Here is a 17,372-nt window from a genome sequence, read left to right as displayed (position 1 = left end):
AGTATATTCGTTAGCAAAGTGACAATTTCATTTAACTAAGACTATCCGAACGTGAGAGAACATATCGAAATTAATCAGGAAGTAACGTCGGTTTCGAAAGTCGTGGGAAGAGGAACAGATCGTTCCGTTTAAAAATATTACAGACTTTCTCTGCGCTTTAATACCGCCTCGTTATTTGCCTTGTGTCGTTGAAAGCACTTTGTCCGCCTGCCATTTATGCATTACAAATTTTATAAAGATCACGTATGTTGCCGTTTGGAAAATAAAAATGGTCGTAGAAACGAGAAAAAGACTTTAACGAACTTCTTTCCTTAAAAGAAGTTTCCTTTGAATTATGTATTGGCGTTCTAGATACGCGGTTTCAGAGCCTATATCGTATATAAGGTGTTTAAAAAAAAAAAAAAAGAAAAAATGTTAATTATCAAGATATTTCGAGTGATTAATTGGCAGTTTGTATTTCTTGAAGTATTTAAAGAACAACGTTTTCGAGTTAACACGGAAGATGAACTACACCGATTACATAAACAAATTAGGAAGCACTTCAAGGGTTTCAAACGCGATTAATCTGTGTAGGAGTCGTGACATGTAGTAAACGCTCGGTGATAAATGTACGAAGCGAATATTATTACGTATTATTACGTACTTTAATCCGCAAGAGTCGTGACTTCGTGCGGATTATGTAAACTAATTATGTTACTAGTAGATGCCCTGATTATGATATACATACGTGTCTTGTGTGTACCTTGACATTTCGACTTCTCTGATCTTCGATTCTTCTAATCTTCCGATCTTATAGTTTTCCAAGCATTTTAATTTCTCAATCTTTCGACGTTACGATATTTCGATGTTTTAATATTTTAATTTCTCTGTCCTTCGGTCTGTTCGTCTGATTCTCAACCATCCAGAAAGATCCATCGTAGGGCATCGCCGACCTAAAAAGCACCGACGAAGTAAAAGGGATCTCGCTTGGAACGTTGAAGAAAAAAAGAAAAAAAGGCTATTCCGAACGCTATTACCGAATATAGAGATAATGACTTCTGGGCGTTCAGAAATATTCTGCGAAACGGAAGGAAAGCGAAAGGTGGCAGAAATCTTCTGTCCTGTTGAACGCTAGAAACGCCATATTCTACGGGGCGTAAAAGTGAAGGAGCACCCGTTATATAACGGGACTATACCGTGTCCTGTAGTGAATGCACGCGTTTGATCGTGCATGCAGGCCGATTATGCAATCACTGGCATAATAGGGGTAGTGTGCTGGCCGCATATTCCGCGTGGATGTACCTGGCTAAGCTGCTCGAAGATGTAATAGCAAAGAATTTCCTCATGGATATATGTGGAAAGTGAACGTCTTCTTGGAGTTGTAAAAAAGGAAAAAGAACCAGTGAATGGTTTTTCTGCGTTGATCGTCGAATGAAATATAGCGAAGGATGGTGGTTTAATTAATCGGATGGAATCGTTGCAGTCTGTGGCGTTTTAGGTAACAAGGGATATTGTATAAGTGTCTGAAACACATTTCCCTCTATTCGAAATATTTTTACCAGTTGATCGTAGATTAACTAGTATTCGATGCTTTGATGTAATTTGCAGCTCGTAGTTCGTTCGTTTCTCAATTTTCTTTTTATCCAGCCATGTATATGTATATAATATAATATAATATTAAAAGTAAAATATATCCCCCGCGGTCGTAAAATAACGTTAAAATCGAAAATTCGACGAAAATGAACGGGTCGTGTCTGTGTTTTTCTGCGATCGTCGAACATCGTTCAACGAGATCCTTGCGTTTTAAACGAACACAGATAACCATTCTATGCAAAATACGAGCAAACCAACTTACACCACTATGACTCTCGATCCGTCACCTTTCTCCTTCGTTCTTCTTCGCTTCCACAACCCCATGAATAGACAGAACGCAACTTCACCGACCATTACTGTTTCCACGTTCGATTTTAAACGATCCGTTCACTACCGACTGCACGTTGAAACACGATCGCTTATAAGGCCTTCTCCTTGTGATATCAGAAGGAAATGCACGATCGTGCCGATCTATAGAACGGTTGTCTGGTCAGTCGATATATCTGGAGATAGTTGAAACACGCGGACGCGTGGATCGTTAATAGAAGAGAGAGATAGGAAGCCGCACCCAGATTACATTTTTTTCCACATCAGCTGTGGGAAAACCGTGGCCAACGATCCGCGGACAGCAGCACCGCGATCGTTGCGCGTGATCTCGTTACGTCAGTGATCGCGATCGATGAAATCTTTGAGGAAGAGTTTAATTCGTAAAAGCAGAGTTGCTTGACCGATTACCTGCGTTACGTTTGATCAGTAGACTGCGAACTTTTACGCGTTTTATGAAATTCCATTACCGAAACTCTAGCACGTTTAATCGCGAAAATAACTTTGCGTTATATCTCATAATTGCAACTATTATTACAACGATCATTTTTCATGATACGAAACTATGAATACGAATTTTAATTATTGTTAGTCTTATGTACGTATATGTATAGAGGAATAAGTACACGAATAGAATTTATGGTAGCAGCTGAGACACTATATTTCATAAACACTTGGTTCATGAACGAAACGCACGCATAGTTTGGTTCAAAGAGGAATAGCGGTAGAAGGAGAATGCACGAAGTTCGTTATGCTTTCGTGAAGTCATCTGGTTCAAGATTGCATGCAAATAGGTGCAAGAAGCGAAGAATGTTTTATTGTTGACATCATAGATCCATATAGTTTCTCTAAAACGTCCACTTTCTAAGCCTCGATTACTCTTAACCGGAGACAGAGACTTTTCGCAATAGTAAGCGGGGAAAACTAACATCGCGGTATACTTTTTTCGAGCGAGGTAAACATTGTTATTGCTTTACTAACTGGTGTTGAAATTATCGTTATGTAACACAATGTTCTATCCACGTATAATAATCAAATCCTATATGAAGATCGATCGATCATCGGCGTCTATTTAATTAATCAACTTGCAGAATGAAATTAATCGCATTAAACCATTTTATTACTAGCAAAAACTAGAGAAACTATAGGCTATACAAATGTGACAGAGTCATTAATTATATTATATTCTCATAAATAAATATTAATCATAAATTTATTTTTATCGATAGTCAAATGCTATACATGTAAAAGTATTGTATCATTTTCTCAAATTTTAAGATCCATTTCGATAAAAAGAATATTTGATCTATCCTTTTTCGTAAGCAAATCTATCTGCAATACCATATTAAAAAATCAAAAAATTTAAATTGCATAATCATCTTACTGCACAATTATGATAAATTCTCTATCTAATTCTCAAATAGCACGTTCCATTCTACATTTATTCTCACGTTTTTCTGGCCTCGGCGAGAGGCAAAAACCTGCTCCAGTTACTCGTCTTAGCCTGTTTATCTTGCTACCAGTTAGTCTATTCAAACACCACGTGATTGATCGCCTTTGACTCACATTTACCGTCGGCGTTATTACGAGATTTAGGAGACTACTAGAACGTACTACGGCAATTAGTAGCAGCCGACATGACAATGACAGTGGTTTCTATAGACGGCATTGACTTTCGATCGTATTATCGAACATATCTCTTTAACGCGTTGATCGCTGGACCGAACCCACGTGGCCTTCCACAGTGTGTGGCATTCTTTTCTTAAAATTCGACGATTTGCACAGACACCGCTATAATGTCACCCACCTCTGGGATCAAGCCAGGTCATAACGCCAACGTAGCGTCATCAGTAGTCAGCAAAGAGTTAACTACACACGGGGATTTATAACACGGTCGACTAGAAAGAGAATGAAACGACAGCTAAAAACAAAATGAAATACAAGTAAGCAAGCTAGTTGATAAACGGCCAGAGATTCATTAACTCGTAATTTATGATAATGATACCAGCGTAACTTTCATCCATATTGCTCATCGTATTATAATTTCAAATTTCCTTCCGATCTAATTGCTATTTGCTAAGTAATCGTTTAAAAAACTTAATTTCAGATTGATCAATCCCCGATCGTAGTTAACGACTAAATAGAAAGAAATTTCCTGTACAAATATCATTTACATAATATTTTTCTTCGTGCGCACTCGTGATAATGTACCTTTCATCGCACGGACTGAAGAGATTCTCTTCGGCGCGCAACTCTTGGCACGTAGCTATGCTTTAATTTTAATTTAAAGAGAAAGGTAACAAAGGAACACGATGGCAAAAGCTTGGAACAGTGTCGCCGCGCGTACCGAGGTGGTAGAAGAGATTTCAATTTAAATTCGAGATCGTCGAACGAGTTATTACGCGAGGACGCTGCGAAATGAAAACCGCGACGGAGTTATACTTTCTCGAAGAGTCGAGGAGATTGTCTCACAGCCCCTGGTACAACAACGACACGGAGAAGGGAGCCTAGAACAATGCCTCGGCTAATTATCGCGATCTTAATTACATCGGGCTCTCTTTCTTTCTTTCTCGAACAAAGCTGATGATTAATCATCACGAATACGCGCTGGATTGCCTTGCAGATAATTGCAGAATCTATAACCGCCGGTGATTAAACGTGCGACTAGGGTAGATCATTGACTATTCCGCGATTTATGTAAATACTTGTGCTCATTACACGCCATTTCTTTGTTCACAAATTTGTTAAGTACCTATTAACATGGTAAACAGTGTTCTATCTTATTTTTAGATGTACGAATCGGCCAAGAGGTACGATGATCGAATGCATGGAAGAATGACGATTACAAAATGTGATTTCTTGCAATTTTCCTTCAAATCTAATTCTGTTTGTTATCTTCTGGAAACTAATTCACGAAAGTGAAATTTCTTAATGAAATATTGGACACCAATTGTGCACCTGGATAATGTGACACTGAGAATTTTATGAAAAATAGAAATAAAATTGATCAATTTGATTTCTCGGAAGCTCACATGACCAGCGAAAATGTAAAGAAACATAATATAATAAAAATATAACGAATATATATGTAATTTTGTTTAGAGTCATCCATCGCATGATCCACGGCCGCGTCTCTCAGCCTCTCAACAGGCTCAAATATTGAGCGACGTTCAGCAACACCAGCAACGTTTCCGTCGACCCCAAGACGCGACCAATTCTCGAGGATCCTTCGATCAAGTTGCCTCCAAGCCGCAAACTAGCGCGTCTTACCCATCCCTGGCCAAATACAAAGTAGATCGCGCAAAACAGCAACAACTTCAACAGCTGTACCAACAGCAACAACAAGTACAGCAATTGATACAAGAACAGCAACAAAAAATAGCTCAACAACTCAGCAATCCAAACTACTTGAACGCTCAGACTCAATTCCAATCTCAACCAGCCAAGCAACAATTTCCACAGCAATTTAGCAGCCAGTATCAGAACACCAATAGCCACTTTCAGAACCTTCAGCAGGACTTGTCGCAACCTTTGTTCAGCGATCGACAGACGTTACAGCTGCAAGAATATCTAGAGAAGCAACGTGAGTTGGAATTGGTGCAAAAGCAAAGGCAACAATTATTATTGGAACAACAGGAGCTACGAAGGCAGCAGGAGCTTCTGAGACTCCAACAGCTTCAGAAACTCACGTCGACTACCCCTTTGCCAGTTCCTGTCACTTCTGCCAGCACGATTGCTGTCAGCACTGCAACGTCTCCTGTTCTCGTATCGCTACCAACAGCGAGAAAAATCACTTCGTCCGAAACAGATCTGTTCCTGAAAGCGATAGCTACTCACCAGAAGAAGTTCTCTACGACCACACCAATTCCACCAACAACAACGACAACTGCGAGGACCACAACGACCATCAAACCGACCATCGTCACTGCAGTCTCACCCAGAACGTACCAAGAAAAGATAACGGTCACTCCCACTATCCCAGAGAATTTATTGAGCTTGATACAGGAGCAGCAGAATCAGTTTGTGCAACAAGGTAAGCCAAAGCCTCAGATCAAGGTTATATATCAGACTGAGAAGCCAGTGACCTCGAAGACCGTCACGACGAAGACCAGGTCTGCTTCCTTAGGATCGGAAAGAGACGTCTTGTTGAAACAACTGAAGCTGGCTCTGGCTCAATCTATCGACGACGACGTGAGGAACGTCAGTACCAGGGACATAGTTCTTCCCAACGGAAAGAAGATTCAATTAATTGATTCTTCAAGCAGCTTAACGTCTAATCTTCCTACCGATGGATCCACTTTAACTATGTCTACTTTGGCGCTGACTACTTCGACGACGACTATCAAGCCGCCGAAAGCTATTTTCGAAGAGCTGACTAGGGGCGTGCTTCCTCCTGGAGCTGATTTTGAGGTTATTAGACAGAAGAGCGACGGAAAGCTGGAGGAAATTGGAAAAGCACCGATTCAGAGTCTACCAGCGAAGAAGGTGACGTTTGTGGTATTGGAAGAGCAACCTGATGGCAGTTACAAAGTGCAAGGGGTGAAAGGGAACGCGGAGAAAGAGGGAAGCGAGGTCGAGTCTATCGTGGAGAAGATAAAGAAAGGAGAGTTAAAGTTGCCACCGAGTTCTTCGAATCCGACGACTGCGACTTCGCTTCAGAATTTCGGATCCGGCTTGGATCCAAATTCTATTTCGACGAGGCAGAGTGCGACAGCCTCGAGTCAAAGTATTGCGTCTACTAGCCCTAGATCGACTACTCCGAGGTCTACTTCTATTTCGTCGAGGTACACGGAGAGGTACGCGATAGAGCAAATTAATTTAATTCGATAAATTTTTCATTTCTCATACCGCACCAATTACAAATCTTAATCTTCTAAATATCGTTCTTTCACAATATCCTTCAGAATCCAACTACAGTGGCTATGAAAGTATTTACATGGTGTAATCGTAACTACTTACGTATTGTAATTAGGCAATTTCTGTGTATGATCCTAATTTATCGTGCACTGTATTTGCGTACGATCTATCGCGTAACTATTCGCGTCATTCGCGTTTAATTAATCAAAACAACGTCTTTTTGCAGCAAACCGACGGAATACTTCCCTCACGTGACAATTTCACCAAATTCCGTGCCCACGACGGACAAGTATCTGTCCTCGGCATCGAGCGTCACCAGCCACGTGTACAATTCACTTGGAAGCGTAAACACAACCCCTAAATTGACCTCCTTGGATCACGATAGTCGAGTGACGTCGAAATATCCAAGTGTAACAAGGAGTCACTTCATCCCGACCATGGCTCCGGTCAATGAAATCATTACAACGACACTTCCATCGGTGCCGACCACTTTCTCGCATCAGTCGACCAATTCCTACATTCACTTCACCACCAGGCCAACCGGTGAAACTTCGCCGACCCTCAAGACGATCCCGACCACCACGAGACCGTCGTCCACCTTACACAACGAGAATATAATCTATCAGGACAGCTTTGAAAGGTCCACCATATCATCGGCGATCGAATCACCTTCGACCAGGAGTCAGATACACGAGAGTTTGAACACGTTGTTTAGGAGGGAAGGATTGTTCGCCATGGCTAAATATTTGAGACAGTCGGGTTTGGACAACGTGTTGAACGAAACTGGTGAGTGATCGATTAGATTCCTTTTGTCGTAATAAAATCGAAGTGAAAATGTTACAGAGACATATGGAATTTTTCAAGTAAAAATTTTGAAATAACTATCACTGAGAAGTTGAACGTTGTAAGGTAACTGATGGATCAATGACCAGAAGTTTTCTTCTTATTAGAATAAGATTAAAACGAAATTGCAACCGTAATCTAGCCTATGGTGCCTTTTTAATGAAAATTTGGAAACTTGCAGTGTCTTCGTTTAGTACGAATGAAATTTTTTGGATCTCGATAAATCACACGGCAAAATTCTTTTTCGTTAAACTACTCGAATTCGAACTTCAACTTCCATATACATTAACCTGGCGAAGAACGAAGATTTATAATCTGTACAAATGTTTTGCTTCTTCTCGACGTCAAACTTAGCCAAGCAATGTTCATTAGAAAAATGTTCACACGGATTGTCTGAACGTTTCGACAGAACCTGCCTCGTCGCAACAACAATAATGGTCGTTACCTCGTTATACGAATCTTTAAATTACAAAAGTCAGCTTAATTGCGTCGTACGGTATTGCATTAATTGACCTATATAAGCCATCGATTTGATCGAACGTTTGTAACATCTCGTATCTTCAATTTATGAATTCAGTCACCGTGTTACCACCGTTACGTTACCTTTATGGCTTTAACAACGAACGACTAATTAAGGTTTATCGAAGAATCGATCGCCGACAAAAACGATACAATACCGAAGAATCCACGATCTGCAGGTCTGATTTATTTCAAGTCTCGTTAGTTTTTCATCTTTTATTTCATGATACTTTTGTGTCGCGTTTCGTGAAATGGGTACAAGGTTGAATTTCTAGCACATTTACTGTTAATACGCTTAAGATGGTTGATCGATAATTGAAGAGTGTCTGTAGGAAAAACGCTGTAGGTACCACGATACAGGTTTTTCAGGAGGAAAAGACACTTTATGCATCGATGCAGTCGAAATTCACGAAAAAGAAAAGTTGAATCTATTGGAAACCCTGTACTCGCCGCCTTTTAATTGCACAGAAAACTCAATGCTCTATTCATTTAGATAAAAGCACAGATAGGAGCCGAGAAACGATTAACTAAAGTTTACTGGCGCTTACATTTTTCTCTATAGAGGCGACGTTATGACACCATCTCCGAGCATTGTTAACGACCATTCAGAACATAAAATTGCACTTAAGTTCTATGCTACTTCTATGCTCGCGTTAGTACGTAGAACATTGTCCAATAAGAAATCAAAGTTCTTCAACTTTGACACTTACAGTGTTTTGTACACTCGCTCTTCATTGATCGTTCTAAAATTTTTTATTACCGAAAATAAATTCGCTTGTAGCGATCGTAAAACATAAACCACGTACCTACAAAATCCAACGATTTCAATTTCTTCATTCCGTTAACATTGACGGTGAAAACGTAATAACACGAATATTTTATAAATATACTTATCTATCAAACGTATAAGTTATAAATACAATTATTATATAATTATGCAACTATAAATACGTTATTAAATATGTATGATTTATAATTTACACGGATATGTTACGCAAGTAATAATCTAGACAGTCGGACAATGTCCAGACGTTTCTGAGGCAATTAAAAACGATTGTGAAAATAAGCGGTGGAGAAACGCGTCGGAGGAGATCGTGCAACAGCCAGATCCAATTATCGACGTGTCAGACAAACGGAAAAACAGTGCATTTCCGTCGATTAAAAAGCAAAGAAGCGTAACGGTGTCCCTTCACGCTGGGCGAGAAACGACCGGATAATAATTATCCTCGTGATTGAGAAAGATGCGTTTGTCACTCTCGTGACGTCTCTCGAGCCAGATCCAGAACAAACGCGCCCTGTCGTAAATCGTAAAATGACGCTAAGCTACAGCGAGTTACACAATATCGTGCGAAACGTAGACGAATACTTGAAATAGGATTATAAAACAGCGAGTCATTCTATCTGAGATTGATCGTCTACGTTTTAAAAATAATCTACGAGTTAGAAAAAGTAGCATGTAATCGAAGTTTGTCTCGAATTTCTTTCGCGACGATCGCTTCTGTTATTTTATTTCGAAACACTTTCGAACCGATCATTTGGACTACCATTTGAATTTAATGAATATGATTCGATGTTACAAGAGAAGTAACTAATGTTACGCTTATAAAAACTGTTCTATGATATTACAGGGCCGTACACGATATTTGTACCGACAGACAAAGCTTTCAGGACGCTTTTGGTGCAACTTGGTGGTCCAGAAAAGGCAGAGCAAAAGTTCCGAGATAATCCACGACTTCTTAGCGGGGTACGTCACGTTTGTTGATTTATAACGCGGCAACGATTGCTTGCGATATTAATCCCGCGAGAATCATCTTCTTAGCTTCTCACGAGCAAACGAAATTCCATCCTCGAATCGAAGAGTAATTAATCGAAGAGTAATTTGAAGAGTAATTTGAAGAGTAATTGAGGAGTAATTGCGCGATACGTTGATAAGTAGTAATTTTTGATTGGATTGCAGAATGTAGTTATATCTCTAAGGAGTTAACGTCACAGTAAAATGCCACATTCTGTTGATCATTAATTCTCTCTTAAATAGAATTATGGGTAAAAGTAATTTACCGTGATTAAATAAAATTTACATGGATGGAATTTGTATGATTAATTTACAACTACCGCTGTGCCTTAAATGGAATTATGGTCTACTATACGATGATTAAGTAGACTATATCGCTGGAATTTATATGGTTTATATGGTTAATTTGCAGTTACTGCTGCACCACGTGATACCAGGAGCCTTCAGGATCGATTCGTTGCAAGATGAAATGACTGGTGTTAGCTTAGCTGGAACGCAATTAAGAGTGAACGAATACGCAATGCACGACCACGAATGGAACGACATCAAGGTATATCCCTTATTTCACAGAGACCTGGTAATTCCGGATTACGTTATCGTTGACAATCTCACTGACCTTAACGGCGATTTATCTCCATCGATTCTCGTTTTTGGATCAATGAGTCATAACCAGCGCTGCATATTCGCCGCATTGCTCGATCGATCGTTTCACGTTGATCTAGTTTGTCGACCTTCTGGAAAACATTCCATTCGCTCGTTAATAATGCATAACATCGTGCGTACATAAACGATCGTGCGATCTTTTCTTTTCTAGGAATTCAAAATTGGCGAAGATTGAAACCAATGATCTTTCTTACTGTCGCGTATCTTTTTCGCTAACTTTGCGTAATGTTATTTAAATTCTTAAAACGAGTAAAATCGACATTGATCTAAGCAGAAAGCGACGTTAACAGCGTTGTGTGTTTTTTTTTTTGTTCATTTTTACAAGCAGGTGACAACGATAAATGGCGCGAAAGTGGCATCGAATAAACGGGACATCGAGATACCACAGGGTGTCGCCCACGCCGTCGATAGGGTGATGTTTCCTCTTCCGGTTGGCGATTTGGTGCAAACGTTGCAGGCTGACCGCGAGAGAAGATTCACCAACTTCCTTAAAATGCTCTACATCTCCGGTCTTCAAGATACTTTATCAGGTAAGACAGATCGAATAAATAATAATAATAATAATAACAACTAAATAATAAAAAATAAATAATAACGCACATTTATGAACGCATAAAATTGCAGGGAACTGTTAAATTACTATCAGCTACAAAACTAACTTATATATCAATCATGCCTGATTCTTTGAAATGCCACAAGATAAGATGTAGTTTATGGATTTCTTGTATTCGGTAATAAAGAGGAATTGATGAGAAATTGATGATTCAAATAACCGGTACACGTTCGATAACTTATCTAAATCATCGTTTGCGATGCTTCATCACTCGTACAACTTGTTTACTTTCTGACGAAACTCTTTCCATCGTTGAAGGGTTAATGAGCCTTTACCCAATAACAGTGCTCGTAATATCGTATCTATTAATGATATAGATGGCTAATAGTTATTTAATGACGTACATATAGCCAGATATTTTATGATTTTCAAAAGATTTTATTTAAAAATACGTGGATATAATAATTCGTAATTCATTAATTATCACCATGTCGTGTAACAATTATGTAACTTGATTTTTGTACATTTTAAGGATACATTTTAAGCAAAGCTCGAAGGGAACGAGTTATACTTAAAGCGTGAAATATCCATTAATAATAATAATCAATAAATTATCTCAAGCCGACTGAATGAAATTTTCATACTTACTTTAATGGAGGTTCGTCAAATTTTCAATAATCTGAGCTTCCATTGATATTTATTAAGTCAAATTTAACAGAAGCTGTCGTAATTGTCTATGATTGTATGTATGATAACATTTAGGTGTTAAAATTAGAATTATTAACAGTTCAGTAATGCGGAAATAACTTTTGCAGGACCTAAAACTTTCACCGTTTTCGCACCAACGGACTCCGCTTTCGAATCATCTTCGAAGGACGGAGCACCGATTTGGACGGAAGAAGACGGACCAGAAGCTGCGAAAACGATTGTTTCGAGACACGTGATTCCATCTACCCTATACACAGCTGGTATGAGGTATTATTTGCAAAAGGATACCCTTCGTCCTCAGTCACCTGTTCATATTCACAAAAATGGTGGTAAGTGAAAGATATTCTGTTATAAAATATAAAATATCAAGTAAGATTTAATATTACAAGAAAAATATTCTATCAAAATATATATGTTATAATTTTTGTTAAATAACAAATTTAATTGCTTGGAGAAAATATTAACTACTTATGACTAACGAATCTGAATTCCCGATTTCCTGTTCAAAGTTATGTTAATTGAACGAAACATACGTATTGAATAATAATCTTCTAAGCTAGAAAAATTCAAAGAATTTTCTTCCCGTAAAAATTGTAGTCTGGCGCGCGAACGGTGAAAAAATAGGCGTCCTAATAACCTATTTGCTCGTTAAGCAGTGATTCCCCCACCTTGTGATTAAACACTCCCTTTCGCCCCATAACGTATTCATTAAAATATGATATGGAATGAATTTCTTTCTAATGGATGCATACGTGCTGCCCCACCCATCTTTATCCTTTGAAATTGTTCTTTCACTTTCAATGTTATAATTGCTTGTAATTATTTTCAAATTAATTGTTTTCCATTTAGTAATTACCGTTATGAAACAACCTTTCAAAGAAAATATTTTGTAATGAAGAAAGATTGTAAACTATTTCCTATGTTGTTCCAGGTCGAGTACGAGTGAACGAGGCGCATGTCGTAACACATAATATACCAGCAACAAATGGAGTTTTGCACGCAATTGACGGCATACTATAGCCACTACACAACATCGGTTACGTAGATCGGTTACATTCAGTTTGAAAAGTTAGGCGTCTTAAGAGGAAATGCATATGTCAGTCACAGTACACGAAAAATATTTATATTCTTATACTTATTACTTCTTTGCGATTTGCTAAAGAAAAATATAATAATAATCTTAGACTAGGTTTGCACTACGTGATAATCTAATAATAATTTATGAATAATATACTAGCCTAATAAACGTTCTGTTTTTAGAAATATGTAGTGATAACGAGGAAAATAAAATTTTAGTAAAAGGAAAAAGAATTTTTAACGCTTAGGGATTATTGCAGTAAATCGCAAAGAATTAAAGTATTCGTCTCAAAAAGATCGTAATTGAGACAAAAACGTAGGTATCTCGGGAAAGGAAGAAAAGATAAATCTCTAGAACTATCATTAAGTTCAACAATAAGGATAAATGGACAGGATTTGCCATAGATGTTGTGAAATTGCATAAATGTAATGGGGTCTTTTTTAAGGCATAAACAAATAGAAAGACTAATTTATATAACATAGATGCGTGTTAATCGCTCATGTTGCTACGCAAGCTATACGAGCCACTAAGTGCGAAAAATTAATTGCCTAATTGTATAGAATGGTAACGCAATACCATGATTAGTATTATTATAGTATGTATTATTTTATAAATAAATGTACAGTCTATGTTTTTTCATAATTATTGTCTTCTAATGTTATTTTCAATATTTGACTAATTACTATCTTTCGTCTTCTCACTTATATGCAATAAATAGAATAGAGATAAAAATTATACAATCATATTGATAATAAAATTATTTTTTATTTTTGTAAAGATAATTTATAAATAAAGTATATAATATTTCCATTCATAAATATATATAACATTTACAATTACATTACGTTCTAAATCGACGAAATTTAATAATAAAATTGATATACTGTTATACGTTATTACGATAATTCTGCCTGATTTTAATAAAAATTCTTTTATTCTTTTTAATAATTCGTTTTATATTTTTTCATTTCCACCATTATATGATGGAAGTTCGTTAATTGTGTACGAGCATTTGGCGGTAAGATTTTATGGAATCTGTGGTAATATTGCACTAACTGTGTCATTGCATGTTGTACCAGTGCTGTACCAAGTACCAAACTAGGAAAAGATTTTAATACTTCGTGATTAATTTCTTCTAACGCACGTTTCCAATTATTCGTAAAAGATTGTGCAAGAGCCAATGCTTTTCCCTCTTGTCTTTTTGATTCATCGGGTTGACCCTTCTCGATCATGGCTTCAGATTCTTTGACAAACTGTATTATACCTCCAAAATGTGGACTTAAAATTTCCTCGACATATTCCGAAGAACGTGCATTTAATTGATCGCGAAAACTTTCTGCTTCTTTTGAATTGTCTCGTGTTCTTTCCTAAAGAATATGGTTACGTCTATAACATATTTCTTTTTACAATATTAATTTACATTATTAATTAATAAATTAATTGTTTTACCATTAATACACCAAGAACCAAATCATAATTATTGATGAGAAAAACTAGTTGTTGAATTCTAGTGCAAAATGTAGCTGCCATTCTTAATAGGAAACATTGCACGGCTTCCCGCAATTCCGCTAATAATTGCGTAGCCCCTTCACAAGGAAATTCTTCAACTACGCCAACCATTGCAGCACTAAATTCAGCATATCTTCGTGTAATCTACATACAAATTTCTCGAACTATTACTATTTCTAAAAACTTACGTTAACATATACTTTAATGTTATAAACTTACATAATGTGGTCCTGTTTCTTGGGTGAGTTTTAGTGGATCGCAGCTTTTTATACTTTGAATATTCAATTGAAAAACGTATTCGAATCTAACGATTCAAACAAAAAATGTATATATTTAAACTTCCACTTAAGAATTAAAAATTATATTATTATGTTGATTTAAATACCTAGGCCAAATTATTGATGTCATGTTATCCCAATACTTATCTAAAGCTGGTACCGCTCTTTTATGACAAGTTAAGCGATATCGCATTACTAAATGTAAACACAAGAATAAAGCGATGGTATCATAGCAATTTTCCACAAAAGATTGCAGATTTTTCACCATTAGATTTATTGTTTTTCCCATTACCTAATTATTAAGTACATGGTAGTACATAACTTTATATATTCATTTTTGTTCATTTTATTAGAATTGACATAAACAATGAAAAGTATTTTACCTGATTAAAGATATCCATCGCTTGCACACCACGTACTTTAAAAAATTCAGTTAAGAATAAATATTCTCTACAAGCATTATCTACAAGAGCATATTGTTCACTCCTGAACAAAGCTTCGTAATGATACTATAAACACAAAAGAAATTGTTGTATTAATATTTCCATATGTGATTTTACCTTAAAAGCGATAATTTCCATATTCACCCTTGTTTTAGATGCAGTATGAGGTACTATAATGAGTGCTTCCAACTGAGAAGTTAATACATCTCCTCTATTACCTATAGAAAATACTGTACCCTTATGCTTTAATATAGTTTTATGAAAAATACTTCTCCCTGCTGTGTCTTCAACTCCCATCATATCATCTTTAGTTGCTCTTTCTTCAAACTATATAATTTAGTAATTAGAAAGAGATTTTGATTATCATTCTATTTAAGATTTGAAATTATTATTTTACCTGCAGTTTCATTAGTTTCGAAGAATACGACTTAAAATACGAATAATATATTTTACTCATTGTGCTAATATATTCTCCACAAATTTCTTCAGCTACGTTTCTTTCATTTGCTAAAATAAATTCGAAGAAAAATTTATACTTCAACATATTATTCTGAGGGACTTGATAATTTGTCATTGGTTTCCTGAATTTGTAAATCTGTTCTAAAAGATACGTTCTGATCTTTGCTAGTGCTTTCACTTTCAGTTTCTCTAATATATCTTTCACATCTAAGCAAGACTTTGCTTCTTTAAAACTCTGCTCCTTTACAAAATTTATTTTATGATTTAATGTTTGTAGTTGGGTCAAAAACTCTTTTTCAGTCACCAGGCAATCCATTATTCCCCTAATAAATCATAATTACAAATTTAAGAATATTTCTAAATTTTTAAACGAGTATTATCTTTGTATTATTCTTAATTCTTACGCGATAAGAGCTTCTGACACTGTCATGTCTTCGATAAACTGACTAAGAGGTCCTCTAATAATTTGCCTATTAGACAATTGTTGACTCATTGCTACAGACTTACGTTGTAGATACAGTATTTCTGAACTGATACTTCCTAAATCTAATTGGAAACTCATTAACATTGATTCCATTTTCTATAAACAAAATTTTTGAAATGCATTTTAAATCATACATCGTGTCTTTTAATATATTTTATTTTTGAAGTCGTAATCAAATTTTAGAAATTATAAATTGCAGATACTGGTAATTCATGCAGATTAAAATCTAACCTCCAAAATATTATCGCACGCAGCAATTTGGTTATGAAGACTTGCAATATTTTCGCTTTCTTTTATATAGTCTTGAATAGATTTATTCTCCACTTCTTTTAATTCTTTTTCAATTTGTCTGGAATATTGACGCAAATCCGTACCAGTCTTCAAAACTTCTTGAACAACATCATCTCCAAGATCTTGAGGTAATTGCACCTCATTATCTTCAAAGATATCAATTTCACCCGACATTTTACAAATCTTCCTTTTCTTTAATTAATTTATTAATTTAATTCATTTATATCGCACAGTAATAAACGCCATTCCTTACTCTGCTGTCAAACCTTTTTCGCTTGTAGAACTGTCACAACGATCACACATTCTCATTGGTCACACACGCGTTACACGGAACTGGGCCATAGATAAAGTAAAGAACAAACATATCATTACAAATAAATACGTATGCATGCGTAAAAAAGTTTATTTATTTAGGATATAATTTTCCTAATAATAATTTTTTAAATAATTTAAATTTTATGTGGGGTGACGTGGACAACGTGACATTAATAATATAAAAGAGACATTCATAATATACGTATAATATCATTTCTATTGCTAATATTTTATTCTAATAATATGTTAATAATAGAAATAATATTATATTTTTAATGACACTATAATTATTTTATTATCATTGATATTATATGACAAAATTTATTATATTTGTAGTTTCGATTCGATTCGATTCGATTCTTACCATTTTTGTCACATGCGACATTACCGATTCAGTATATAATGGTTTGAATTAAAAGTAAAGTTTCGTATGGAATTACGAATAAAATACAGTCTTAATGAATGAATAAAAAATATTTATTCGAAGACCTTTTCCGAGTACTAATTTCAACAAATAATTTATGAGTGAATTAATTACAATAGTTAAACAATTATCTTAGCTTATATTTATATATAAAAAAATCAGACTTGTTTCGAGGTCGGTATTCTGTATAATATTTCAGAACGAGAAACGCAAAGTCTCAATAATGCCATGTTTAGTCTGCATTTACGTTTAAATGTATT

General features: G+C 36.0%; 2 protein-coding genes across 8 annotated transcripts in view; one reads left to right on the top strand and one right to left on the bottom strand.

Moving 5' to 3' along the window:
* LOC117211422 (mucin-3A) overlaps positions 1 to 13,551 on the top strand; it is a 28,365-nt gene extending 14,814 nt beyond the window's left edge. For 6 of the 7 annotated variants that reach the window (XM_033455300.1, XM_033455265.1, XM_033455309.1 and 3 more), the window contains 7 exons: positions 4,999 to 6,692; positions 6,980 to 7,539; positions 9,744 to 9,859; positions 10,320 to 10,457; positions 10,896 to 11,100; positions 11,939 to 12,160; positions 12,763 to 13,551. In XM_033455300.1, the coding sequence (XP_033311191.1) occupies positions 4,999 to 6,692; positions 6,980 to 7,539; positions 9,744 to 9,859; positions 10,320 to 10,457; positions 10,896 to 11,100; positions 11,939 to 12,160; positions 12,763 to 12,851 (3,024 nt within the window). In that variant the 3' untranslated portion in view covers positions 12,852 to 13,551. The remainder of the gene's footprint in view (positions 1 to 4,998; positions 6,693 to 6,979; positions 7,540 to 9,743; positions 9,860 to 10,319; positions 10,458 to 10,895; positions 11,101 to 11,938; positions 12,161 to 12,762) is intronic. The other variant, XM_033455319.1, reaches the window with a different exon arrangement.
* A 289-nt stretch (positions 13,552 to 13,840) lies between these two features.
* On the bottom strand, positions 13,841 to 16,691 carry LOC117212395 (vacuolar protein sorting-associated protein 52 homolog). Its single transcript, XM_033457209.1, has 9 exons — positions 16,314 to 16,691; positions 16,003 to 16,178; positions 15,537 to 15,921; positions 15,284 to 15,466; positions 15,080 to 15,205; positions 14,804 to 14,988; positions 14,638 to 14,722; positions 14,359 to 14,562; positions 13,841 to 14,276 (listed from the first exon to the last, which is right to left on the bottom strand). Exons 1-9 carry the CDS (start codon positions 16,545 to 16,547, stop codon positions 13,851 to 13,853), a joined length of 2,004 nt encoding a protein of 667 aa, XP_033313100.1. The 5' UTR covers positions 16,548 to 16,691; the 3' UTR covers positions 13,841 to 13,850.
* Between the last annotated feature and the right edge of the window lie 681 nt (positions 16,692 to 17,372).

This window comes from Bombus bifarius, unplaced genomic scaffold (genome assembly GCF_011952205.1).
Source record: "Bombus bifarius isolate JDL3187 unplaced genomic scaffold, Bbif_JDL3187 scf7180000007970, whole genome shotgun sequence".
Lineage (NCBI taxonomy): Eukaryota > Metazoa > Arthropoda > Insecta > Hymenoptera > Apidae > Bombus > Bombus bifarius.
This window is presented reverse-complemented; position numbering and strand designations above follow the sequence as displayed.